The sequence below is a fragment of the Podarcis gaigeae genome (assembly GCF_964106915.1).
Source record: "Podarcis gaigeae genome assembly, chromosome: 2".
Lineage (NCBI taxonomy): Eukaryota > Metazoa > Chordata > Lepidosauria > Squamata > Lacertidae > Podarcis > Podarcis gaigeae.
The window spans coordinates 13478568-13506131 of NC_139679.1; the positions used below are offsets into that span (position 1 = coordinate 13478568).

A 27564-nucleotide genomic window follows, 5' to 3' on the forward strand; every position below is an offset into this window, starting at 1 on the left:
CTGACATGGCAGAAGAAGGGGCAGGCTTTTGTTTACTCAGCAACTTGGGCCCCTTGAGACAGTGTAGTGTAGTGGTTAAGAGCGGTAGACTCGTAATCTGGCGAACCGGGTTCGCTTCCCCGCTCCTCCAGATGCAGCTGCTGGGTGACCTTGGGCCAGTCACACTTCTCTGAAGTCTCTCAGCCCCACTCACCTCACAGAGTGTTTGTTGTGGGGGAGGAAGGGAAAGGAGAATGTTAGCCGCTTTGAGACTCCTTCGGGTAGTGATAAAGCGGGATATCAAATCCAAACTCTTCATCTTCTCTTGCCATCTTTCTTATTTGTGCTCTTGATGTTATGCAAACCCTGCTTTCAGTCCCCTGAAAGTTTCAGGGTAGACATACACTCATACCTCGGGTTACAGATGCTTCAAGTTGCGCATTTTCGTGTTATGGACGTGCCGAAACACGAAAGTACCGGAATGGGTTACTTCCAGGTTTTGGCGCTGCGCATGCGCAGAAACACAAAACCATGCTTTGCGCATGCGCAGAAGTGCCGAATCACATCCTGTGCGTGCGCATCTGCGGTGCTGCGGATGCGAACCTGCCTCCCACACGGATCACGTTCGCAACCCGAGCTTCCACTGTATTGCTTTGATTCCAATCAGTGCACCGCCCGTAACTTCCTGCTGAAATCCCATAACTCTTCATACCAAAAAAACACGTTCCAGATAGTTGTTTGTTTATCTTGCTTTTTTTGCACTGAAGTGTGGGTGCCCCTCCAAACGGCAATAATGTAATTAACATTAGGGGGGGGGGACATCGCGGGACAACTAATAAACTGTAATGGCGATTGGACAGTCCAATACAAATTGACCACAAACGTATTATTGTTGCATCGATAACATGTTGCAGAATACCTCTACAAAACACACACACACACACACACCAGTTTGGAGATGGCAATGTGAAATTTGCTTGCTTGCATAGTAGGGTAATTGGCAGCAGGGAGGTGTCTTCTGGGATGTAGAAAAGACTCAATCCAAGTCATTGCTCATGAAAGCTGAACCCCAGAACTGGTGCACATGAGCAGAAGGAAACATGGCAGCTGGGCTTCCTATTCTGCTGTTTGAGCAGAATAAAGGTAAAGGAACCCCTGACCATTAGGTCCAGTCGTGGCGACTCTGGGGTTGCGGCGCTCATCTCGTTTTATTGTCTGAGGGAGCCAGTGTACAGCTTCCGGGTCATGTGGCCAGCAGGACTAAGCCGCTTCTGGCGAACCAGAGCAGTGCACAGAAACGCCGTTTACCTTCCCGCCAGAGCGCTACCTATTTATCTACTTGCACTTTGACGTGATTTCGAACTGCTAGGTTGGCAGGAGCAGGGACCAAACAACGGGAGCTCACCCCATCATGGGGATTTGAACCACCAACCTTCTGATCGGTGAGTCCTAGGCTCTGTGGTTTAACCCACAGCGCCACCCACGTCCCTTCTTGAGCAGAATAGCATAACAATAAAACTCAACCTGAATATAAACTTGTTACTGGCCATCTGGGAATGACAAGCTTTCACAGATTACGCGTGTTTGTCTGTGCGCGCGCGCGCGGTCACTTTTTAAAATCTCTCCCTCTCTCATTTGTAGGTTTCGTAGGTTCAACATCTTGCCATCAACCACCAAAACCATGGTGATGGACCGGCCCCAGGTGGAGGGGCTCATCTGTGACTTCAAGTACATTGTAAGGGCCTGGTGATGGGGGAGATGCAAAACTCCTGTTTGTTTGCAGCTCTGGGATGGGAATTTGTGTTTGTGCAGCTGTGGTGGAAGAAAGACTTGACAATTCACGTCTTGAGCTCTGGGATGACTCACTGTTACCCTGTGCCTCAAACCCCACCCACCTACCCCAATTTTGTCCTGCTACTGTGGTTGCCACACAATTCTGAACAAGGTGCGGCAAAAAAATTACGGAAGACATTTTGGTCAGCTCTTTTTGAGTCTTTCTTCCTCCATTCTATGTGGCTCAAACAAGAAATGTGTTAGGGAGGGAAGGTTATTGGGCCATTCTTGTTTCTTTATTATGTATTTTGTGATTTTATATTGTGATTTTATTTTGAGAACTGCCCTGAGACCTGGGGGTATAGGGTGGTATAGAAATTTAATAAATAGTAGTAGTATTTAAAACAAACAAGATGAATTTTAACAGGGAGAAATGTAAAGTATTGCACTTGGGCAAAAAAAATGAGAGGCACAAATACAAGATGGGTGACACCTGGCTTGAGAGCAGTACATGTGAAAAGGATCTAGGAGTCTTGGTTGACCACAAACTTGACATGAGCCAACAGTGTGACGCGGCAGCTAAAAAACCAATGCAATTCTGGGCTGCATCAATAGGAGTATAGCATCTAGATCAAGGGAAGTAATAGTGCCACTGTATTCTGCTCTGGTCAGACCTCACCTGGAGTACTGTGTCCAGTTCTGGGCACCACAGTTCAAGAAGGACACTGACAAACTGGAACGTGTCCAGAGGAGGGCAACCAAAATGGTCCAAGGCCTGGAAACGATGCCTTATGAGGAACGGCTAAGGGAGCTGGGCATGTTTAGCCTGGAGAAGAGGAGGTTAAGGGGTGATATGATAGCCATGTTCAAATATATAAAAGGATGCCACATAGAGGAGGGAGAAAGGTTGTTTTCTGCTGCTCCAGAGAAGCGGACATGGAGCAATGGATCCAAACTTCAAGAAAGAAGATTCCACCTAAACATTAGGAAGAACTTCCTGACAGTAAGAGCTGTTTGACAGTGGAATTTGCTGCCAAGGAGTGTGGTGGAGTCTCCTTCTTTGGAGATCTTTAAGCAGAGGCTTGACAACCATATGTCAGGAGTGCTCTGATGGTGTTTCCTGCTTGGCAGGGGGTTGGACTCGATGGCCCTTGTGGTCTCTTCCAACTCTATGATTCTATGATTCTAGTAGTAATAGTAATTAGAAAAAGAATAAAATTGACTTTCCCTGACCGTTCTATTTCCTCTGACCTAATACCTAGGAGAAAGGATTCTGTTTTTTTTTTCAAATGAAATTTAAACATATTTTTCAGTTTGTTAGAGATATATATATGTATGCAACTACAGCGGCAAGGTTAAAGGTAAAGGTACCCCTGCCCGTACGGGCCAGTCGTGTCCGACTCTAGGGTTGCGCGCTCATCTCGCTCAAGAGGCCGTGAGCCGGCGCCGTCCGAAGACTCTTCCGGGTCATGTGGCCAGCGTGACGAAGCTGCAGCTGGCGAGCCAGCACCAGCGCCGCACACGGAAATGCCGTTTACCTTCCTGCTATAAAGTGGTACCTATTTATCTACTTGCACTTAGGGGTGCTTTCGAACTGTTAGGTGGGCAGGAGCTGGGACCGAACGACGGGAGCTCACCCCACCACGTGGATTTGAACCGCCGACCTTACGATCAGCAAGTCCTAGGCACTGAGGTTTTACCCACAGCACCACCCGCGTCTCTGACAAGACAAAAAAAATTCCTTCCAGTAGCACCTTAAAGACCAACTAAGTCAGTTCTTGGTATGAGCTTTCGTGTGCATGCACACTTCTTCAGATGTGTATCTGAAGAAGTGTGCATGCACACGAAAGCTCATACCAAGAACTGACTTAGTTGGTCTTTAAGGTGCTACTGGAAGGAATTTTTTTTGTTTTGACTATGGCAGACCAACACGGCTACCTATCTGTAACTGTCTCTGACAAGGTTATTGATGGCCAAAAATTGGAAAAGTAGCAGCGTCCCTACTAAAACAGACTAGTTATCTAAAATGATGGAATACTTCCATATTGCCGAAATAACAGGGAGGATAAGAGGAGATATGGTACAAAAAGTGAATAAGGAGTAGGCTATCTTTAAGGAATACATCAAAATTTATGTGAAAAAAGTAGAATTTCTGATAGATATTGGGTGAAAATGATTAGAGTGAAAGGAGAGTAGAGTCAAGATAGAAGAAGAGATAATTAATGAAATGCATTTAAGCTAGTTGGAAAAATAAAGTAGCGTAACAAGAACGGCTGGAAGTCACTTGGTGGGTGTCTGTGTGGGGTAGGTGTGTAGATATGTTGATATGTACAGTATAGGTAGATATTATATAGAGCAATGTAGGTATGTTTTATGTTATGAATATAAGGTAGTGTGTTGTGTATGTGTATTGTGTAAATGTATATATGTGCTTTATATGTTAATAAAAAAAATTATTTTTTAAAAAATTGACTTTCCCTACTCTAGCTCATGAGGCCTGAGAAAGAGCACTGTATTCCCTCATCTGGGACCTGCTAGGAGGCCTAAATATTTATGAAGAAGACTTGAGCCTGGTGAAGTGTCTTTCTGGGGCAGGAAGTGGGGAGGAACATAATGTATGGGCCTTGGTGTGTATTTTTTTAGTACACGTATGGAGCACACTGCCTCTTCATTTTTGCTCCCCATAGCAGCCATTTTGTGCTAGGACCCACAGCCACTTTTATGGAGAGATTAGTACTGGTGCCTCATTTCTTTAATGCCCCCCCTCCAAAAAATAAAATAAAACCAACAATGACGCCCACTGGCCTTATTCATAGGCAGGTTATGATTAAGCATCAAATGCGTGGCAGGAAGGACTTTTCCCTACCATCAATTGGGCCTTGATTTAATAATGATTACCAGTCTCCCATTTCTCAGTGAGTCACTCTCTGTTCTTCCTCCTCTGAGCTTGTGACGCCCTTTGTGGTCTACGTTTGCACGAAGATGGATCTTCTTAGAGCAGGGGTAGGCAACCTAAGGCCTGGGGGCTGGATGCGGCCCAATTGCCTTCTAAATCTGGCCCGCAGACAGTCCGGGAATCAGCGTATTTTTACATGAGTAGAATGTGTCTGGCGACGCGGGTGGCACTGTGGGTTAAACCACAGAGCCTAGGACTTGCTGATCAGAAGGTCGGCGGTTTGAATCCCCACGACAGGGTGAGCTCCCTTTGCTTGGTCTCTGCTCCTGCCAACCTAGCAGTTCAAAAGCACGTCAAAGTGCAAGTAGATAAATAGGTACCACTCCAGCGGGAAGGTAAACGGCGTTTCCGTGTGCTGCTCTGGTTCTCCAGAAGCAGCTTAGTCATGCTGGCCGCATGACCCAGAAGCTATACGCCGGCTCCCTCGGCCAAAAAAGCGAGATGGACCTAATGGTCAGGGGTCCCTTTACCTTTTTAGAATGTGTCCTTTTATTTCAAATGCATCTCTGGGTTATTTGTGGGGCCTGTCTGGTGTTTTTACATGAGTAGAATGTGTGCTTTTATTTAAAATGCATCTCTGGGTTATTTGTGGGGCATAGGAATTCGTTCATTCCCCCCCCCCCCAAAAAAAAATAGTCCGGCCCACCACATGTTCTGAGGGACAATGGACCGGCCCACAGCTGAAAAGGGTTGCTGACCCCTGTCTTAGAGGCAGGAGAACAGCTTTGACCTCTGCCAGGGGTTGCTGCCCAGCGTGATGGCATCTGGTTGCTTCCAGCCCTGTAAACATGTGGTTCTTCTTCTCTTTGCAGATGCTGAAGGAGCAGAAAGGCGGTTTGGGCAAAGGCAAGGGCAGCAAAGGTCTCAGTGAGGTGGGTTTGCCTTTCCCAAGAGTGGCTGGCTCAATGCAGCCGTGATGTGGCTGCTTTCTGGCCTCCCAGCAGTGCTATTGCTGCTGCTTACAAGAGGAGCAGGCTTAGAGGGGTCGCTTTGTAAGCACACCAATCCGATCCAATCAGTTTATTACGGCCATAGACCAGCAGTTTAAAAATGGCTAATTTTTTTTTTATAAAAGCAAGATACAATAGTTATGAGAACAAGCCGGAATAAAAACAGAGAGACAAGTGTCGCTAGGCAACTAGAATTTTAGCTGCTACTGGAACGATCCAGTTGAACACTGGATTGTCGTGTGTCTAAAACACAAGATTTCATAAAGGAAATAATAATAATAATAATAATAATAATAATAATAATAATAATAATAATAATAGTAGTAGTAGTAGTAGTAGTAGTGCCTCCATAAGGCTTGCTGTCCTTTGATTTATCACGATTTCCCTGCGGCTAATATCTGATGCACAGAATCGTGCTAGTGTGTAATCAGAGGGTTTTTATCTGATAACAGGCATTTTAAAGAGAAGGCCTCAGTTCTCTGCAGACTTAGGTACAATATTGCCATCTCTCAACCTGGGTTTTCCATTGACTGCTGGAAATCCAAGGCTCTTAGTCAGACGTAGTACAGACAGAAAAGTGTTTTTCAAGTTAAGTGTGGTCTGTCATGATTTCTTTTATTATATTCATCCATCACTTTCCACAGGAAGATGTCTCGAAGGGACTTTGGAATCTGTAAAATACAGAACAACTTGATAATAAACTGAAAACTAAATGCATGGGGGTGTGTGGAAATACAACAATGCATACAGTAGAGTTAGTTTGCAACTAACACAACAGACATTGTATTGTATTTCATGGCCTTTTTCGCACAGACACACCTAAGTACCGTATTTTTCGCTCTATAAGGCGCACTTTCCCCCTCCTAAAAAGTAAAGGGAAATGTGTGTGCCTCTTATGGAGCGAATGCAGGCGGGAGGCTCTGCTCAGCGCTCCCTTTAAAGAGCCGCGTGGAGCGTGTGTGCGGCTCTGGGGGGCTTTTCCCTGAGGAGGGAGAAGGGCTGCCCTTCTCCTTCCTCGGGGAAAAGCCCTCCAGAGCCGCACACACACACTCTGTGTGCTCTTTAAAGGGAGCGCGGCTCTTGGGGGAGCCTTAGCGGTGCAGCGCCCCCAGGCAGGGGATGAAGGCTCCCCTTGCCTGGGAGAGGCTGCGCGCAGCTATCCCATAAGCCAGGACAGCAAGCGGGATCGCTGTGCAGCTCCTTCTAGCTTAGCCGCGCGAAGCCTCAGCAGGGCACGGGGAGCCTTCATCCTGCTGCCCTGCGGAGGCTTCGTGCAGCTATCCCTGGCTTTTGCAGAAGGTGGGGGAAAGGATAGAGCCGCGTGGCTCTGTCCCTTCCCCCCACCTCCCAGAAAAGCCCCCAAGAGCCGCGCCCCCTCTAAAGGGGAGGAAAGCCAGTAGGCTTGCTTTCGCTGAAGCCAGGAGGGCAAGAGGGATCGGTGCACACCGATTCCGCTTGCTCTCCTGGCTTCAGGGATATCCCCGCAAAGCCTGCTGAGCGAAGATGGAGGAGCGCTCCCTCTTAGCTCAGGATGCTTTGCGTTGCTTTCTTATTTCTTCTTTTCCTCCCCTAAAAACTAGGTGCGTCTTATCATCCGGTGCGTCTAATAAGAGTGAAAAATATTGTACTTGGAAGTGTGTGTACAGTGGTACCTCGGGTTACATACGCTTCAGGTTACGTACACTTTAGGTTATAGACTCTGCTAACCCAGAAATAGTGCTTCAGGTTCAGAACTTTGCTTCAGGATGAGAACAGAAATCGGGCTCCGGCAGCACGGCAGCAGCAGGAGGCCCCATTAGCTAAAGTGCTGCTTCAGGTTAAGAACAGTGTCAGGTTAAGAACGGGCCTCCGGAATGAATTAAGTACTTAACCTGAGGTACCACTGTAGTCAGTTGTTCTAACACTCCCTGCATCTGATGGATGGACTCTAGTCTACAGAAGTTCACAACCCAATATATCTTTTAAGGTTCCAGAAAAATCTGTCTGTATAAAATAACAGACTCAACTAGGTGTGTGCCTCTTGCCTTTACTAATTCTCATTCTCCCTCCCTCCCTCCCCTAGGGATTGTTGCCTGTCACCGAGGAGCTCCACACCATCACTTTCATCCTGGACTATTGCTACCAAGATTTTACGTGTCAGCTGCAGGTATGAGGACCTCACAGATGAAGTTAGGAGTTGGTTGTGGTTGAATGCAGTCCTCTTACTGGCCAGGTTGCTTGAAGTGAGCCTACTGAAGAAATGAACCTATGCTGCCAATTCTCATAGTAAACCAGTATGAAGTAAGCAGCACACAAAACACTACCAAACAAACCATTCTATGTTCTAAATCTTATATTAATAATCCCAAAATTGAGAGAACAAGGTACAAGGTCGACTACAGAAGCCACAAACAGAAAACTCATTCACATTGTGTCCAGAAGGAAAATTCAGTCTTTAAAGTTCCTTTAGCCAGGCTCCTGTAGATTTCAACAAAGGTAAGTTTGAGGTATCGGCGATGTTATGCTCAAGGGTTAGATATCAACGAAGATTAAATAAAATTTCTAAATAATATCTGAACAGGCAAGTACAAAAGTCTCTACTTGGAGTCCATATGTTACATTCCTTCTTGGCTTAAGCTACAATATTTAATTTCTTTCTTCAGGAAATTCTCCCTCAAGATTTTGGTGTGTTTACATACATTCACTGGTGATATAAACCAAAACCTGATTAACCTTTAAACATTCATTATGTGATTTCTGAGAATATAAATACGAAAATCAATACTTGCACTTCATATGCTAAGTTCTTTCTTGACTTAAGCATTTATTTTATTCAAACACTAATAAGTTTTGGTTTGTACCACCAGTGAATATTTATAAATATATCAAAACCGTGAGAGAGAATTTACTGAAGAAGCCCAAGACTCTTCATGGGCGAAACAGGTGAGAAACGCCAGCACCCTGTCTAACTCTTGTGCGTAACATCACCGAATCTTCGTTTGATCAAACTTATCTTCGTTGAGAATATTTTTGTCACCGCAGAAGAATGAGATAGCTCTGAGAGGAGATTGGGAAGAAGGAAGATCCATTAGGCCCATCTGTCGACTGCCTTCTTCGTGTTTTTGCCCCAGTTTGTGAATACTGGTCAAGGAGAGAGCAGAATTTGTCATATGGGGACCATGGCCTTTTTAATTTGGCCCAGGGTCTGGGATCTCCATTTATTGCTGCTCTTTCAAGATTTGTGATCTTTCTCCTCTTAGACATCCACTCTGCCGGTGGTGGTCATCTCGAATACCAACCAGATGTCCAGTGCTTGGGCCTCTATCTTATGGTACCTCATGTTCAGTCCAAACCCAACGGTAAGAAACATACTACGTTTCTCTCTTTTTTGGAAGCCCTCTCTGTGGGATAGGGTTGACCCCCCCCCCCCCAGCCAGAAAGCATTTCATTTCATTTCACTTTTAATTTGTATACCACCTTTTAAAATTAAATCAAGGGAAGTGATCGTGCCACTGTATTCTGCTCTGGTCAGACCTCACCTGGAGTACTGTGTCCAGTTCTGGGCACCACAGTTCAAGAAGGACACTGACAAACTGGAACGTGTCCAGAGGAGGGCAACCAAAATGGTCAAAGGCCTGGAAACGATGCCCTATGAGGAACGGCTAAGGGAGCTGGGCATGTTTAGCCTGGAGAAGAGGAGGTTAAGGGGTGATACGATAGCCATGTTCAAATATATAAAAGGATGTCACATAGAGGAGGGAGAAAGGTTGTTTTCTGCTGCTCCAGAAAAGCGGACACGGAGCAATGGATCCAAACTACAAGAAAGAAGATTCCACCTAAACATTAGGAAGAACTTCCTGACAGTAAGAGCTGTTTGACAGTGGAATTTGCTGCCAAGGAGTGTGGTGGAGCCTCCTTCTTTGGAGGTCTTTAAGCAGAGGCTTGACAACCATATGTCAGGAGTGCTCTGATGGTGTTTCGTGCTTGGCAGGGGGTTGGACTCGATGGCCCTTGTGGTCTCTTCCAACTCTATGATTCTATTCTACTATACATAAGGTGGTTCACAAGCTGAAGAAACAACAAAATACACAAAAAAGATCATAACCTTATAACAATCTGATCCAATACAAAAAAATCATAATAAAAACATAACTTTGAAATAAACGACTTATGTCAAGCAAAGTAATATTCAACAAGCCATTCGAATATAATACTACATAATAAACTTATATCACCTGAGGCCCTTCTCTGTGTGCCTTCTCAGCGTGAGCTTCTGGAAGGTGGCAACACGAGAACAGGGCCTTTTCTGCAGTGGCTGCCCGTTTGTGGAATGCTCTCCCCAGGGAGGTCCAGCTGCTGCCTTCATTATACACCTTTAGGCGCCAGGCAAAAACGTCCCTCTTTACCTTTGGTTGATTTGATTGACATCCTGTGCCCTTTTAAAATGTTTGTGGGGTGTGTGTGTGTTATCAGGTTACCAACAACCCAATATTCTGATTATGTACTTTGTGGTTTTATATTCTGGTTTTATTCTGTGAACAACTGCAGGTATAGGGTGGTATACAAATAATAAGAATAAGAATAAATATACACTGAGGTCCAGCGCCGAGGGCCTTCTGGCGGCTCCCTCACTGTGAGAAGCCAAGTTACAGGGAACCAGGCAGAGGGCCTTCTCGGTAGTGGCACCCGCCCTGTGGAACGCCCTCCCGCCAGATGTCAAAGAGAAAAATAACTACCAAACTTTTAGAAGACATCTGAAGGCAGCCCTGTTTAGGGAAGCTTTTAATGTTTAATAGACTATTGTATTTTAATATTCTGTTGAAAGCTGGCCAGAGTGGCTGGGGAAAGCCAGCCAGATGGGCGGGGTATTATTTATTTATTTATTTATTTATTTATTTATTTATTTATTTATTTATTTGCAGCAAATAATAATTTGATTCAGAATTCCAATATAGAACTGCTGTCATTTAGATGTAGATACCTTGCCCATGTTTAGCCTGTAGCGACCCCTCAGTTCGGAAGATGGCAGATAAATAGCCCCCCCCCACACCTCGAGCATGCTTCAGAGGATACCCAGAGACACTCCCTGGAGAAACAACCACTAACCTTGGCGCTGGTCGCCTTTTAGTTCCGGACTCCATTCCTTGTGTGTCCTTCACAGCACACAACACTATGCAGGGCATGTCCCTGCAGCAGTCTTGCAAATGTGTCGACCCGTGACTTTTCTCGCCACAGGCAACCTGCTCTTACTCCATGAAAGTTGCTTCTGTGTACAGTGGTACCTCAGGTTACATACGCTTCAGGTTACAGACTCTGCTAACCCAGAAATATCACCTCGGGTTAAGAACTTTGTTTCAGGATGAGAACAGAAATCGTGTAACAGCGGCGCAGCAGCAGCAGCAGGAGGCCCCATTAGCTAAAGTGGTGCTTCAGGTTAAGAACAGTTTCAGGTTAAGAACGGAGCTCCAAAACGAATTAAGTACTTAACCCGAGGTACCACTGTAGACAACATGGCGCTCTCCCAGATGTTGTTGGATTCCAGATCCCAGCAGCCCCATGGCGAACGACAGGCCTGGGATGAAGGGGACTTGGAACGTAGCAACACCTTCAGGGTTCCATGTTGGGTTTTTGTAACTCTTGCGACATTGTCCCAGCCAGCTTTGTATCAAAGCTTTTGATCGTCCCGGATTTCCCTCCATCCTCATGCCCCCTGTCCCTCCTGTTCCCTAAATTGGTCTCGCCTGGCTCACTGTGTGTGTTTTCCCTCTCCCCTCCTGTCTTTCTCTCAGAACCAGCTATTTTTCTGCAATCCACCTGCTGCCACCTGGGACCAGCTGTCCCCTGTCCTGAGCTGGCAATTCCTGGCTGCTACTGACCGAGGCCTGAACGCAGATCAACTCAAGATGCTGAGAGAGAAACTCTGTGGTAATGGGGGAGTCTGGTAATGCAGGGCCAGTGTAGTGCAGTGGTTCAATTTATTTTGGATTTTCAGAACCCCACCATTTAGCTTTTATCCATTTCCGCAGTCACACAATCAATCAAATCAATCAATCAATCAATCAATCAGTAGCTGAACTGGGTTCCACACGGTCACAAAAACAAATGAACCGATAAAGCCTCAAAAACGCAAAATAGATGGCAAAAACAAAAGCGCCAAACTTAATCCGTTCCGGAAGTCCGTTTGACTTCCGAAATGTTCAAAAACATAGGCGCAGTTTCTGATGGGTGCAGGCGCCCTGGAAACAATAGCTGACAACCACATCGGACGTTCGGCTTCCAAAAAATGTTGGGAAACCGGAACGCTTTCTTCCGAGTTTTCGGCGTTTGGGAACCACGGCATTTGAGAACCAAGGTACCACTTTCCATCAGTGACCATGAATGTAGAGCCAGGGTTGGTGGTAGCTGTTCACGATAGAATGAACAGAGTGTTACCGTATTTTTCGCTCTAGAGGACACACTTTTTCCCTCCTAAAAAGCAAGGGAAAATGTGTGTGCGTCTTATGGAGCGAATGCAGGGGGGAGACAGGCGTCTCTTGCGGGCTTTTCCCCAGGAGGGAGAAGGGACTGACTGGCCGCATCAGTCCCTTTTCCCACCTTGTAGAATAGCGCACAGGAGCCACGCACCCTTTAAATAGCGTGTGGCTTCTGCGGACTTCTGCGGGAAGTGGGGGAATTCCCCCACCTCCCGCAAAAGCAGAGAAAAGGTCTGGGAGAAGAGCACATTTTTCCCCTTGATTTCCCCCTCTGAAAACTAGGTGTGCCCTATGGCCTGGTGCGCCCTATGGAGCGAAAAATACGGTATCTTCTGTTCCCTCAAGTCCATAAAGTGGAAGTAAGAGTGGGGGGGGGGTGTGTGCCAAAGAAGGGTCAACTAACAGGCCTCACCCCCCCCCCATTTCTGTCAGAACAATTATGCAGCTCACTTCTTGCCTTTTCTTTCCACCGAAGGACCAAATGCAACATCGCAGAGCACAGTCGCCTGGGCACAGTTTGCCAGGGTAAGCGCCGCCCCCCCTGCCTCCTCCTGCTGCTCACTCCTGCCGGCCTTTCCCTCCTCTTATTTCCTCTCCCCTTTTCCCCCACAGCCTACTTCGTACACTTTCTCCTTCTGGACCTGGATTGATGGCATCTTGCTCCTGATTAAGGAGCACCTCCTGCAACTCTGGAAGAACGAGTAAGGAGAGGGGTGGGGAAGAAGAGGGGGAAATTTGGCTTCTTCCTTCTCAAATAGCAGAACTCGAGGAGTCGCACAAAGCCTTGAACAGCAACGGCCCCTGGAGGGCGCTGTTTGCTAGGGGGTGTTTTGCCCGTCTCCGCCACTCGTTGCAAAAGCCACCTGAGTTCTTTGCAAATACAGTGGTTACGTACTTAATTTGTTCCGGAGGTCCGTTCTTAACCTGAAACTGTTCTTAACCTGAAGCACCACTTTAGCTAATGGGGCCTCCTGCTGCTGCCGTGCCCCCGGAGCACAATTTCTGTTCTCATCCTGAAGCAAAGTTCTTAACCCGAGGTATTATTTCTGGGTTAGCGGAGTCTGTAACCTGAATCGTATGTAACCTGAAGCGTTTGTAACCTGAGGGTACCACTGTACAAACCCCTTTCATAGAATGATAGTTGTAGAGTTGGAATACATTGTCTTGCCCAGTGCAAGGTCGTTCTTTTCAAATTAGATTCAGAAGCAACACAAGCACAAGTGGGTAAGAAGGTTGCAGATTTTATTCCAAACAGCAAGTACAGTCATACCTCGGGAGGAATACGCTTCAGGATAAGTATTTTCAGGTTGTGCTCCGTGGCGACCCGGAAGTAACGGAGCACATTACTGCCGGGTTTCGCCGCATGCGCAGACGGTCACAATGACGTCACGCGCATGTGCGGAAGTGGCGAATCGCGGCACATGCAGACGCAAGTTGCATTCGCTTCTGGATGCGAATAGGGCTCCGGAATGGATCCTGTTCGCATCCAGAGGTACCAGTGTAGTATATACATTACCAAGCAGCACTTCAGTCCATGGGGAATTGACCCACAGGTAGCCTTCGATGCACAGCTCTGCGGCCAACAGACTGTGCCAAACTCCCAACTGTTCTATTCAAAACTACAGGTGAAACTCGAAAAATTAGAATATCGTGGGAAAGTTCATTTATTTCAGTAATTCGACTTAAAAGGTGAAACTAATATATGAGATAGACTCATGACATGCAAAGTGACATATGTCAAGCCTTTATTTGTTATAATTGTGATGGCCATGTCATACAACTGATGAAAACCCCAAATTAGCAATCTCAGAAAATTAGAATATTAAATGAAATCAGCAAAACAAGGATTGCAAATAGAGCAATATTGGACCTCTGAGAAGTAGAAGCATGCATATGTACTCAGTACTTGGTTTGGGCCCCTTTAGCATTAATTACTGCCTCAGTGTGGCATGGCATGGATGCTATCAGCCTGTGGCACTGCTAAGGTGTACGCCATGACCATCACCATTATAACAAATAAAGGCTTGACATACGGTGGTACCTCGGGTTAAGTACTTAATTCGTTCTGGAGGTCTGTTCTTAACCTGAAATTGTTCTTAACCCGAGGTACCACTTTAGCTAATGGGGCCTGCCGCTGCTGCACGATTTCTGTTCTCATCCTGAAGCAAAGTTCTTAACCCGAGGTACTATTTCTGGGTTAGCGGAGTCTGTAACCTGAAGCGTATGTAACCTGAGGTACCACTGTATCTCGCTTTGCATGTCATGAGTCTATCCCATTTATTAGTTTCACCTTTTAAGTTGAATTACTGAAATAAATGAACTTTTCCACGATATTCTAATTTTTCGAGTTTCACCTGTAGATGCTGTCTCAGCTATGAGCCACCCTGCTCTACATCCAAGTCACATACTGGCCAGTGCATGTTTTCAGTAATTGAGTAAATTCCTTGTCCTTGTCACTCAGGGGAGGGGGCTGCAGGAAGAGATCGTCATAAAAGTAAATTTATTATTTGTACCCCACCCATCTGATGTGAGGCTACAGTTGTCGGGAGGGGGTTAAGACAGCGCAAAGGTGGCAGCAGTTTGACCTCGATATTTCTCCTCTTCCCACCTGCATCGCATCCTAGCCTCATCATGGGGTTCGTGAGCCGCAAGCGGGAGAGGAGTTTGCTGAAGAAGAAGAGGGCAGGCACCTTCCTGCTGCGCTTCAGTGAGAGCACTGCAAATGGGGGCATCACCTTTACCTGGGTGGACTTCGACAACACAGGTTATTTCCTGGAATTCTCTCCCTTGCCCTGCCTTGTGGTGCCAGTGTGGTGTAGTGGTTAAGAGCGGTGTACTCGTAATCTGGTGAACCGGGTTCGATTCCCCGCTCCTCCACATGCAGCTGCTGGGTGACCTTGGGCCAGTCACACTTCTCTGAAGTCTCTCAGCCTTGCTCACCTCACAGAGTGTTTGTTGTGGGGGAGGAAGGGAAAGGGGAATGTTAGCCACTTTGAGACTCCTGAAGGGGAGTGAAAGGCGGGATATCAAATCCAAACTCCTCTTCTTCTTAATCATCACATTGTGTGTAATTCTTTTTGGGGGGGTTTTAAAAAAACAATTTTTCCAATGCTTCATTGTATTTTTTAACTTACGCACTGATTAGAGATGTGAATCCCTTTTAAAAAATCTGTGAAAATGGGGGTGGAATGTGGGGAACAGTTGTCCCTGTGACAACTTTGCCTTGCTCAGTGGGGGAAATATAAGTATGATTTCTGTGTAGCAGTTAGAGAGTTTTTTACCTTACTTCCCTCTGCCATGTTAAGCTGGATAGTTAGTGCCCCTTTGTGTCAGCACACAGAAAATTTATGGTTCAAAGATGAGTTTTTAGGCTTGCAGGAAATCCATTTCCTTTAATTAGTATAACTTAATCAAGCATTCGGACAAGAAGATAAGCAAGGTTAAAGACAACATACAGTCCAAGCTACGATTGCAAATCTGAAGTATTGATTATTGATGCAGAGCTGGGAAATGCTAATTTGGGCAAGTCTGGGCTGTCTCTGAAGGACATGACAAAAACCAAAAGAAGCCTTTTATTTTCATTTTTTTATCATTTTAACTGGATTGCACTGGGGTAAGGAAAATCAGCTATAGGGCCTGTTCCTGTGTCCCTGGAACCAGCAAAAACAGGTGTGGAAGTGGGAATATTTGCCAACAGTCTCCCATTTTCAGGGAGTTTTTCCACCCAGGCCTTTCCATCTCTATACCTGATAAGTGTGTATGAGAACTAGGGATGGAGAAACCCATTGCAGTTCAGTCCCAGTTCTACACGGGGGCAGAACTAAGTCCATCTCCTTTTGCTTTCCTGCAGATTTGAAGGTGAAAATACAAATTATTATTATTATTTAAGTACTTACAAGGTGGTCCAAATAAATAAATAAATAAATGCATGAACCAGCATGCATGAACCAGCACCAGGATTTTCCAAAATGAGGTATTGATACACCCTCCCATTTTTGTCAGTCCTTCTGAACTCTCCTCATGTGTTTAGTGCAGTGCCAGATTTACATATAAGATAAACAAGCGGGTGGCGCTGTGGGTTAAACCACAGAGCCTAGGCCTTGCCGGTCAGAAGGTCGGCAGTTCGAATCCCCGCGACAGGGTGAGCTCCCATTGCTCGGTCTCTGCTCCTGCCAACCTAGCAATTCGAAAGCACACCAAAAAGTACAAGTAGATAAATAGGTACCGCTCCGGTGGGAAGGTAAACGGTGTTTCCGTACGATGCTGTGTTTCGCCAGAAGCGGCTTAGTCATGCTAGCCACATGACCCGGAAGCTATACGCCGGCTCCCTAAGACAATAAAACGAGATGAGCGCTGCAACCCCAGAGTCATCCGCGACTGGACCTAATGGTCAGGGGTCCCTTTACCTTTCAACAAGCTATAGCTTAGGGCCCCACCCACCTGGGGGCCCCCAAAAAAAATTAAAGGAAAAAACCTGGATGTATTAATAGACCTATTCTTAATTGTATTTCAGTTCAACAATTACTTTGATAAAATACATATTTTGTTATGTGCAAATGGCTTTGGATACCTATTAGGTCCATAAATTACCATATAGCAGATATTCAACCCAAAAAAGCAACAATTTGTTGTTGACAAAGGACAGCTGGACGTATAAAGGGCCCCATTACCTTCAGTAGCTTAGGTCCTCATCAAACCTAAATCGGGCCCTATGCTGGTGAGATGTAGGCAGACCATTTTCATTCTAAGCCTGCCTGTCTGTTTTATTTAACTTTTATATAGCTGCTATTCAGTAAATATTCCCTTGATTTCTTGTTACAAAACAATGATTTAAAACCAAAACCAAAAGCCCAGTAATAGAATCTTTATAATCGTCAACAAACACTAGAAGATAAGATGGTGGGAATTCTTGCCACAGAGATAGCCTAAGAAGAATTTATGTATTTAAAATGCAGTTTTGAAAAAGTTTGCATGAGCAAAACTAATTCCACCTGACGACCTGGCTGGTAGCCAGATTCTGCGCCCAGATTTGTAGGAACAGATCATTCTCTAGAATAAAATAGCTTACTAGGGAAATGCTGCAGTTGCCCTTTGGGGTGCCTCAGGGTCAATTTTTTATGGTAGCCCAAATCTCAGTTGTACGGGTGTATGTATATATCTCAATTTTAACTCATGAGCTATTGCTGCAATCTGCTCTGATTGTCTATTTTAACTTTATGGACACTGTTTTTACTGTGTTATACGAGCTGGTCTTTGACCGTAATAAATTATTTATCCATCATGTGGATGGGTTGATCTCCAGACAAGATCAGAAAGAACTCCACCTGACACTTTGACTATGTGTTTCTAACCTCTGCAGGTTCCCCCAGGTTCCAGTCAGTGGAGCCCTACACCTGCGTCGAACTAAAGTCCCTGGCGCTGCCAGACATCATCCATGACTATCACTTCCTGGCTGTGGAGCAAAAATCTGAGAATCCACTGAAGTACCTCTATCCTGACACGCCCCGGGATTCAGCTTTTTCTCCTTACTATAGGGAACGCCGGGAAGGTATTCCTGCCTGCCAGATTGTCATGGGGTTCCCTCTTTCATGACGCTCCTCTATGCCCTGAATTCCAGGGCATTTGGATGTCTTGCATTTTCACGTTTATGGGCCCGGCTTATATGTATTCAGTATTTCTGTAATCTCGCCGTGCAGAATTCAGCCTCCTCAGGTGATGGATTATGATTTACTGAATTTATATACTGCCCTATACCCAGGGGTCTCAGGGATAAGATAGAAAACCACAAAATACTGTATTTTTCGCTCTATAAGACACACCAGAGCATAAGACGGACCCAGTTTTTGGAGGAGGAAAACAAGAAAAAAAAAAATTCTGAATCCCAGAAGCCAGAACAGCAAGAGGGAGTGCTGCGCAGCGATCCCTCTTGCTGTTCTGGCTTTTGGGATAGCTGCACAGCCGGCATTCACTCCATAAGACGCACACACGTTTCCCCTTACTTTTTAGGAGGGAAAAAGTGCGTCTTACAGAGCGAAAAATACAGTACATAATAAAAGTTAAAACAATAACCCAATAACACGCCTCCCCCAAAAAACCATATTTAAAAGGGCATAGGATGTAAATCGGATCAGCCCAAAGGCTTGGTTAAAAAGAAACGTTTTTGCCTGGTGAATAATGAAGGCGCCAGCCAACCTCCCTAGGGAGAGCATTCCACAGACGGGCAGCCACTGCAGAGAAGGCCTGTTTTTGTATTGTCGTCCTTTGGACCTCTTGAAGGAGGGCCTCAGAAGATGATCTCAGGGTCCGGGTAGGTTCATGTGGGAAGAGGCAGTCTTTAACGGATTGGGGTCCTGAGCCGCAGAGAACTTGATTGCTGGTGAGGTGAGGCTTTGAAACAACATCTGCAGCTTTTATGGCTGCCAGGATGATGATGATGATGATGATGATCAGGCTTTTTTCAGCCGGAACTCACTAGATGTCAGTTCCGGCACATCTCAGGGGAGCGCCATTGCCTTTGGTTACCCTTTGGTTATCCTCACAGAACTCTAGCCCAATGGTTGCCATGAATTTGATTGGAATTAATTCTATAATGAAATGGTTTTAGAATGTTTTATCGTTTTACTGTTGTTAGCCGCTCTGAGCCCGGCTTCGGCTGGGGAGGGTGGGATATAAAAAATAATAATTATTATTATTATTAGAGAATAAGGGAGGTGTTCATTGTGATTTCCGGCACCTCTTTTTCTAGAAAAAAAGCACCGACGATAACTATGGTAAACTTTATATGCTGCCATCTATATTTATGTCATAGAACTTCACAGAGTAACATAATTTACAACAAAAAGAAGAAAAAGCCAGAGCCTCTGCTCTGCAGAGTTTACTGTCTAAGGGTGAAGACAGATAATAATTATACAAAACCGGAACGTGCAGCAAATTTTTCAGCTCTGGTGTGGGCCTGGCTTAGTCCCAAATTTGGACATACACACCAGCAAGTTGAAGGTTAACTCAGCTGTTAGTCTTGCCCCCATATTTCAAGTAGGCTCTCCTTTTATTTGGGGGAAATTAATAAAGGAATGTTTTACATGAAGGCTTACCTACTTATTTGCCATTGTATTGGCTGTTAAGAAATATTTTTGAAAGTGCAAGACTTCTCCATGGGTTGGGGTGAAGGGAGCAAGGCCCATTGATCACATCATCAGGGGAAGGCCAATCAGTGCTGCTGGCTTTTGCTTCACACTTCCAAACCGCCTGCCCCTGAGCTTGACTCTTGAGAATTAAAATACCGTATTTTTTGCTCCATAAGACTCACTTTTTCCCTCCTAAAAAGTAAGGGGAAATGTGTGTGTGTGTCTTATGGAGCGAATGCAGGCTGCGCAGGTATCCCAGAAGCCAGAACAGCAAGAGGGCTCGCTGCTTTCACTGCGCAGCGGTCCCTCTTGCTGTTCTGGTTTCTGAGATTCAGAATATTTTTTTTCTTGTTTTCCTCCTCCAAAAACTAGGTGCGTCTTGTGGTCTGGTGCGTCTTATAGAGCGAAAAATACGGTACACTTGGACATTAATCTGGTGCTGGGACTTCATATATCTCCATAGGTTCTACAGTAAAAGTGTCACCCTGAAAACACTTCCAGAATGCTTCCACAGCTCTAAAAACATTGTGTCTGCCTTCACTCTTAACACAGCATCCACACAACATTGTTGGCCAACCTGTTTCCCCCTGTAGATAATCCAGATTTCCCCTTTCCTCTACACAGATGATATTTGCTTTTTTAAAAAAATAAATAAATCATAGTTACTAACTCTGCAATTCAAAAACTTCAAAGTAAATTATTCCTTTTTTATATATATAAAAAGGTGTGCGTTTACATATCAACAAGACAGATTTCCAGATCTCTTCTCAAGCATAGAATTCGAGTAACATTTGTACAAACTTCAGGCACTCTCTGAATGCAGAATCCACTGAGGCAGAACTCATGGGTGCTGAGCTCAGTGCTATCTTCCTTGCTTTGGTTGATGAGGGCTCCAGTCCTGCTTCTAGCTCCCTTACACACCCTTTTTTCTCTCCTTCCCAGCGGACCTGACAGAAGAGAGACGCTACTTGAACCGCCGCCTCATTAGAGTCTCGTCTCAGTGAGTTGTGCCATCTCATCCCATGTCAGCCTCTTCGAGAGCTTACCGTATTTTTTGCTCCGTAAGACACACTTTTTTCCTTCTAAAAAGAAAGGGAAATTGCCTGTGCGTCTGAGCGAATGCACTGGACCGCAGCCATGGCTCCCGTCAGTCAAGCAAAGCGGGAGCCACTTACAGGGCTTCTGTCCCGCTTTGCGCGGCTCTCCCTTTGTTTGCTTTACAGCGAGCCGGGAGGAGGCAGACGATTCAGAGCCAGCGGGCGCTTTTAACAGCAACAGCTGCAGCAGCCTCAGCTAGCAAAGGTCCGCGCGCTCCCTAAACGGAGCAATAAGGCTGCAGAGGGATGGCAGGGCACAGGAGTGGTTGGATCCGGAAGGATAAAATTTAAACAACCAGCAGCAAAAAAACCCCAACCTCGAGCTCTGAGCCACAAGCACAGTGAAAATCGGGGGGTAATATAGGAAGGCTGCTGGGGACTGGAAGGCAGGGGATGAGGGCGAGGAGAAAATTACGCAAATCCCCCCCACGTCTCGGCTGATCTGCTGGCTCCTTGAGCATGCACACTAAACTAACATTCAGCTCCTGTCCCTCTCAGTCTCACTCTGATATACCAGTTGTTTATTAAATAGTTTAGTACAACATTTGCTTCAGAATATTTTTTCCCTGTTTTCCTCCTCTGAAAACTAGGTGCGTCTTAAGGTCAGGTGCGCCTTATGGAGCGAAAAATACGGTACTTGCCATGCCAGATCTCATCACACCTCTTTCAACTTCTGAGCCTATTGGGGACATCAGAAATTTGGGGCTGCCCTGCAGACTTAATCCCCTGGGCTGGGGTTGTGGGGGAACGTCCTGGGCTCCCCCCATCTACAGTGGGCCACTTTGACCTGACGTTTCTATGAAGTCTGGTGACTCCAAGCACTAAGGGAACTCCTTGGTGCAACTGAACTTCAGAGGACCAGCTCTCACCACCCATCAGCTTATCGGTGATGTCACATAGAATGTCAGGTGTAAGGCAGGTGGGTGTGGCTTTGGGGAAACACCCTGATGGGCCAAATTGGGACATCTGGTGGGCCATAGGCAAAGACACCCAAACCTTAGGCAAAGACAAACCTTTAACCAATGCTCAATGGGATAAAAGGCTCTTTGCAGCTTGCTTGATGCCTAAAGGAGAGGCAGCCAAACAAAGCTTTTTAGGGAGAGAGTTTCGCAGCCTGGTTGCCATGTTAGAAAAGGCACTGCCTCAACATCCCATCTAGTCCTGCACCTGAAAGTCGTAGCGCACTCTCTTTCCCGTGAAGCTGCATGTTGGAAAATTCAGGACAGAATTTTGCCTAAAATGTATAATCTGTTATTAGATTTGGGGGGGGGGATAGATTTTAACCTCTGGGAAAAACTTGAACGATTTGAAGTTTACAGCATGTTATTCTTTAAAGGAGAACTACAGTGGTACCTCAGGTTAAGTACTTAATTCGTTCTGGAGGTCCGTTCTTAACCTGAGACTGTTCTTAACCTGAAGCACCACAAAAAAATTCCTTCCAGTAGCACCTTAAAGACCAACTAAGTTAGTTCTTGGTATGAGCTTTCGTGTGCATGCACACTTCTTCAGATACTTAGTTGGTCTTTAAGGTGCTACTGGAAGGAATTTTTTTTGTTTTGACTATGGCAGACCAACACGGCTACCTATCTGTAACTGAAGCACCACTTTAGCTAATGGGGCCTCCCGCTGCTGCCGCACTGCTGGAGCACGATTTCTCTTCTCATCCTGAAGCAAAGTTCTTAACCCGAGGTACTATTTTTGGGTTAGCGGAGTCTGTAACCTGAAGCGTATGTAAGCCAAGGTACCACTGTACTTGAAAACGATTTGCAGATGGTATTTAATTCCGAGTAGCCTAGGACTTGCTGATCAGAAGGTCAGTGGTTCGAATCCTCGTGACGTGAGCTCCCGTTCCTCGGTCCCTGCTCCTGCCAACCTAGCACTTCGAAAGCACGTCAAAGTGCAAGTAGATAAATAGGTACCACTCCGGCGGGAAGATAAACGGCATTTCCATACACTGCTCTGGTTCGCCAGAAGTGGCTTAGTCATGCTGGCCACATGACCCGGAAGCTGTACCCCGGCTCCCTTGGCCAGTAAAGCGAGATGAGTGCTGCAACCCCAGAGTCAGCCACAACTGGACCTAATGGTCAGGGGTCCCTTTAAATTTACCTTTAGCTAGCTTTGCTAAGATGTATAAGACTGAATCAGATCAATGCTGGAGATGCAAAGAGGTTGAGGGAACATTCTTTCATATGTGGTGGACATGTAAAAGAGTAAGAGAGTATTGGGAAATAATCCATAATGAATTGAAAAAAAAGTTTAAAAGTACTTTCCCCCCAAAAAACCACACAGAGTCCTTTTTGTTGGGTATAATTCCAACGGAAATTCCCAGATGTCAGAAAAGGTTATTTATGTATGCCACTACTGCGGCCCATGTTTTGTTAGCCCAAAAATGGAAAATGAGCACGGTCCCAAAGAGAGAAGAATGGCAACTTAAGCTGACAGAATATGCGCAGTTTGCAGACTTAACATATAGAATAAGGGAACAAGGAGAATATACGTTTAGAGAAGATTGGAAAATATATGTTCTTATTTATCCAGGCAGCCAGAAGAGGCCCAGGTTCCCAGGCCGAATGATTTGGCCCTTGCAGACGATGAGCACTTGAACGACGATCTGGCGGGATTGGAGCACTGCGTTCAAGTTCCCAGGCTGAATGGTTTGGCCCTTGCAGACGATGAGCACTTGAACCACGATCTGGCGGGATTGGAGCAGGGCGTTCAAGCTCCCTGGCTGAATGGTTTGGCCCTTGCAGACGATGAGCACTTGAACAATGATTTGGTGGGCTTGGCCCGCGGCCTGCAATGCCTTCTGTCCGACAGGCAAGGTGAGTGGTGAATCTGTGGCCCTCTTGAGGGGTGAAGCCCTTGCAACAGAGGTTGGTCTCCTGGGGCTACATTTGCAATGCTTTGGGTTTCTATTCTGGGTCGCAGAACACCAGATCTCTACAGTATTTCCTCCTTCAGTTCCCAGATGATTCTCTCCTTCTCTCCTGTTTCCTCCACACCAGATCCTTTCCTTCCACTGCCGGGTGATGATCAGCAGTTGCTACCACCACCCATTCGTCTGTTTGAGGCGCCTGATGAGATCCCAGAACTGAATGTGATGCCTCATGAGATCCCAGAGCTGAACGTGACGGCTGATGAGATCCCAGAGCTGAATGTCGATGAAAGCGATTTTCAATAGGTGATGATTTCTGGCAAGATGGAGGCCTAAAACTGTGGCTCTGCTCCCTTCTGACTGCCTACTGTCTTCCTTGTGCCCCCGCCATGGAGCATGGCTTTCTTATTAATCAATTCAAAGAGGATGCTGAACCACCTTTGAAGTTGCTCTTGAGTGTTCAGATAGAGAGAGAGGCTGGAGACTGGGAATGCCTGAAAATGGGTGCATAGGCAATCAGATTTCTGCTAGATTGGGTTTTAGGTATTTGGGGGGTACCATGCTTGCCCTTCCCGTGTGTGGCTGCTAGCTCAACCTGTATATTTGTAAATAAGCATGTCCTGTCCGTAGCTGTCAAGCGTCCCTTATTTGGCGGGACAGTCCCTTCTCTCAGCACCATGTCCCGCTGCTGTCCCTTATTGATGGGTGTCCCTTAAATTTCCCGGGTTTCAAAGGAAGCAGCTCCTCTCCCTCCCTCCCTGCCGGCCAGGGAGGAGGGAACCTCCAACTGTGTTGCTTGGCTGCCCGGCCCGCCCCCTTCCGGCCTCCTCTCACCAGCCTCGGCCCCCGGGAGCCCATCCCTGCCGGGACCAGTGGGAGCCTCAGGCCCTTCTGCCACCATCCTCCTCGCGGCCGCCGAACTGAGCCGTCTCTGCCTGGGGCCTCCCCTCTGTTCTACGCCGCTGCTCCCGCTAGGCCGTACTGCGGCTGAGCCGCCAAAGGACCTGAATTAGATGGGCAGCCTGGCGCGGCCTATGAATTGCTGAGGAGCCTTGAGAGGAGAGCGAGGGCAACCATAGAGAAAGCAGTTCAGGAAGAGGAGGAAGAGGCGGAGGTGGAGGTGCGGGCAGGTGTTCCAAGGGCTACAAGGGAAGGACCGCAAACGCTTCTCCCATAGATTTGTAGTGGTAGACTAGCATAGATGGTCTGATCTGCGGGTTTACTTCGGGCGCTATTTCCCCCCCCCCCTTCCTCCCACCCCACCTGATGGAATTGAGAGCTGCAGATGGAGCACGAGAGAAAAGATACAGAACTGCAGCAGCATCTTCGTAGCTTGGGCTTCGTTTTGCGCGAAAAGTGGTTGCTGCTTGTAGTTATTTAATTGCAGTGTTTCATCGGCTGGTGTCTTCAGCAGCAAGCTCTGGAAACGAAGGGCTAAAAACCGGCGCTGCTCTCCCAAATTATCTGGTCCCTTTTAACTGGTTGACTAAAATCCCTTATTTTGGCTGCTGGTCCCTTATTTTCAAATCTGTCAGTTGACAGCTATGGTCCTGTCCTTATGATGCCTTATGATGTCCTGTCCAGTCCAGCTTCTCCAGAACTTCCCATCATTTGGAGAGGTAGAGGGTGCAAATTAAACTGCATATTGGTACCTGCGAACATGGACAGAGGTTACTCTTTTCTCTGGAATTTTGGTCCTTCTGTTCAGTCGTCTTTTCCAATTTGTATTTTTTTCAGAGACTGTTCTGCTAATGCCATTTCCAAATCGTCGCAGAGGCCCATAGATTCCTTCCTTATCCTCCCACACCTTTTTCCAGACCTGATCTATGGCAGGGTTGGAGGTTTTGTGTGTGTTTGTTTTTGTAATAAAATCCACTTTTGCTGGCTCCACGGTTTTTGCCACATTGTGATTTTTGCATCGCGCACACATACACACACACACACACACACACCATGATTTGTGATACGTTGCCAGGACAAAAACTGTGGAACTGTTATCATGATATGGACTTCAGACCGGTCTTGGGCAATATCGACCTTGGACGTTGAACGGAATCCGTTCCGGAAGTCTGTTTGACTTCCAAAACATTCAAAAACCAAATTGCGGCTCTTGATTGGCTGCAGGAAGCTCCTGCATATGTATCCTGAAGCATATGTAACCCACGGTACCACTGTACTGGTTTATATAATAAAATAATAATAATAATAATAATAATAATAATAATAATAATAATAATAATAATAATAATAATAATTTATTATTTATACCCCGCCCATCCGGCTGAGTTTCCCCAGCCACTCTGGGCGGCTCCGAATCAAGTGTTAAAAATAGTACAGCGTTACATATTAAAAACCTCCCTGAACAGGGCTGCCTTAAGATGTCTTCTGAATGTCAGGTAATTGTTTATCTCTTTGACATCTGATGGGAGGGCGTTCCACAGGGCGGGTGCCACTACCAAGAAGGCCCTCTACCTAGTTCCCTGTAGCTTTGCTTCTCGCAATGAGGGAACCGCCAGAAGGCCCTCGGCGCTGGACCTCAGTGTCCGGGCTGAACGATGGGGGTGGAGACGCTCCTTCAGGTATACTGGGCCGAGGCCGTTTAGGGCTTTAAAGGTCAGCACCAACACTTTGAATTGTGCTCGGAAACGTACTGGGAGCAGTGGTATTTTGCTATTTAAAAATGAAAGGGGGCATAGGAATAAAAGAGGAAAAGCTGCCACACAGCTACAGTTGTTCTCTGGATGTTGGGGCATATTATCGGCCCACAATGAAATTCAGGGAGGGCCAGAGGCACTGCCAGTAAGAGGAGCGGGAACATACCCCAGGAGAAATAGAAGACAGAAAGAAAAAGGGATATTTCTGCAGGGGCACCTTGGCTATGCTTGATGGTTCACCTTTATCTCTCTCCCTGTAACCTTCTCTTCCCTCTTTTCTGCAAATGCAATGCCGAGCCTTTTGCACACGGAGGACTAATTTTTTAAAATAGCTTTTAATGGAGTAAGCCATACAAAATGTGTACAACATTCATACACCGCCCCCAAACAAATCATCCCTCAAAATGGAATGAATAAAACAGCATTCAAACAAACAAATAAAAACGTGAAAATGTGGAAGATATTCAACAAACCCCTCCCCTTTTAAAAGAAACATTTTAAAAGTTGGCACATGGATCCTCCCCACATTAAAATAATAATAATAATAATAAATTAATAATAAATTAATAATAAAAAATAACAATAATAACAACAACATATTTCTACCCGCCCATCTGGGCAGCTTCCAACAAAAGAATAAAAATACATTAAAACATCAGTCATTAAAAACTTCCCTAAACAAATCTTGGCCCCTTCGTCTTACCACCCGGTTTCTTACTAGCAGGGGATTGGGGCCGGTGTTTAAATAAATAAATAAATACATTAATACATTAAATAAAAATGTTAAATAAAAGCACGACAGCACGTGTGCTATCAATAAATTAAGTACGTCGATTAAATAAGCGTACGACTTGGATGCACAAATCCACCCTTCTGCGTTGGGCTTCCCTCCTCCGATCTTAGTTTGCATTCCTGGCTAACGCTGCGCAATGGGAAATGACTCTTGCCACCACGACGGCGAAGGACTGCAGGCGAAGCAGGATAGGGTCCTGCAAGGCTTGCTTCTCCCATTCTGACGAAATGGGAGGGAGGCCTGGACTACTGCTTTCCATATTTCCTCCAACCTGTAGGAGAGAAAAGTATCAGGGTTAAGAACGCAGGAAAGAGCCCTGCTGTTGAATCAAGGGGAAACATAGGCCAGCATCCTGTTTAGGGCTGGGCAATAAACTGGTTTTCATCAACGCGATATATCCCCCGCTAAACATCGCTATATAACAATATATCACGATATCTTAAATAAATATGGGACTAGGTTGGCTTCATGTGTTTTTCTTGCATCGTGATCTTTGCATAGCTCGCGTACATCATGATTCGTGTTCTATTGTCAGGTCAAAAATGGTGAAACCGGTATCACGATACAGGTTTCAGATGGATTGAGTAAATAGGATAATGGTACAAAACCAAATTTATAGTGAGTCAAATAATATGGAGAAAGTAAAGTTTAAGCGCGTGTTTAAGGAATTTAAATCGGGAATGCAAGGGGAAGATCGGAGCGCTTGACAAATTGAATCACAAGTGGATGTACAAAGCAAGCATTAGTTAAAGAATGAATAATTGTTAATTTTCATTTGCCTTTAATATCTAATATCTATTGTATACTTCTGTTATAAAGTTTTCAATCAATAAAGCACTCAAAAGCAAAAAAACAAAAACAAAACGGTTTGGAACGATATATTGCTGCGCCCTAATCCTGTTCTCTCACTT

At 45.8% G+C, this 27564-nt stretch overlaps 2 protein-coding genes across 4 annotated transcripts in view; one reads left to right on the forward strand and one right to left on the reverse strand.

Annotated features, from left to right (window-relative positions):
• The window catches only part of STAT2 (signal transducer and activator of transcription 2), a 49306-nt gene extending 24210 nt beyond the window's left edge, over window positions 1-25096 (forward strand). Inside the window, exons 13-24 of one of the 2 annotated variants that reach the window (XR_014561694.1) lie at window positions 1621-1714; window positions 5521-5580; window positions 7721-7804; window positions 8898-8996; window positions 11427-11562; window positions 12586-12635; window positions 12723-12811; window positions 14735-14874; window positions 17470-17658; window positions 20177-20281; window positions 22870-23153; window positions 23337-25096. Coding sequence is in view for 1 of the 2 variants with exons in the window: in XM_083728835.1 (XP_083584961.1) it covers window positions 1621-1714; window positions 5521-5580; window positions 7721-7804; window positions 8898-8996; window positions 11427-11562; window positions 12586-12635; window positions 12723-12811; window positions 14735-14874; window positions 17470-17658; window positions 20177-20234; window positions 22870-23153; window positions 23337-23512 (1459 nt within the window). In the remaining variant the exon portion in view is untranslated. The remainder of the gene's footprint in view (window positions 1-1620; window positions 1715-5520; window positions 5581-7720; window positions 7805-8897; window positions 8997-11426; window positions 11563-12585; window positions 12636-12722; window positions 12812-14734; window positions 14875-17469; window positions 17659-20176; window positions 20282-22869; window positions 23154-23336) is intronic. The other variant, XM_083728835.1, reaches the window with a different exon arrangement.
• Window positions 25097-26176: 1080 nt separating this feature from the next.
• The window catches only part of IL23A (interleukin 23 subunit alpha), a 39190-nt gene continuing 37802 nt past the window's right edge, over window positions 26177-27564 (reverse strand). For both annotated transcript variants that reach the window (XM_083729117.1, XM_083729116.1), the window contains exon 4: window positions 26177-26924. In XM_083729117.1, the coding sequence (XP_083585243.1) occupies window positions 26760-26924 (165 nt within the window). In that variant the 3' untranslated portion in view covers window positions 26177-26759. The remainder of the gene's footprint in view (window positions 26925-27564) is intronic.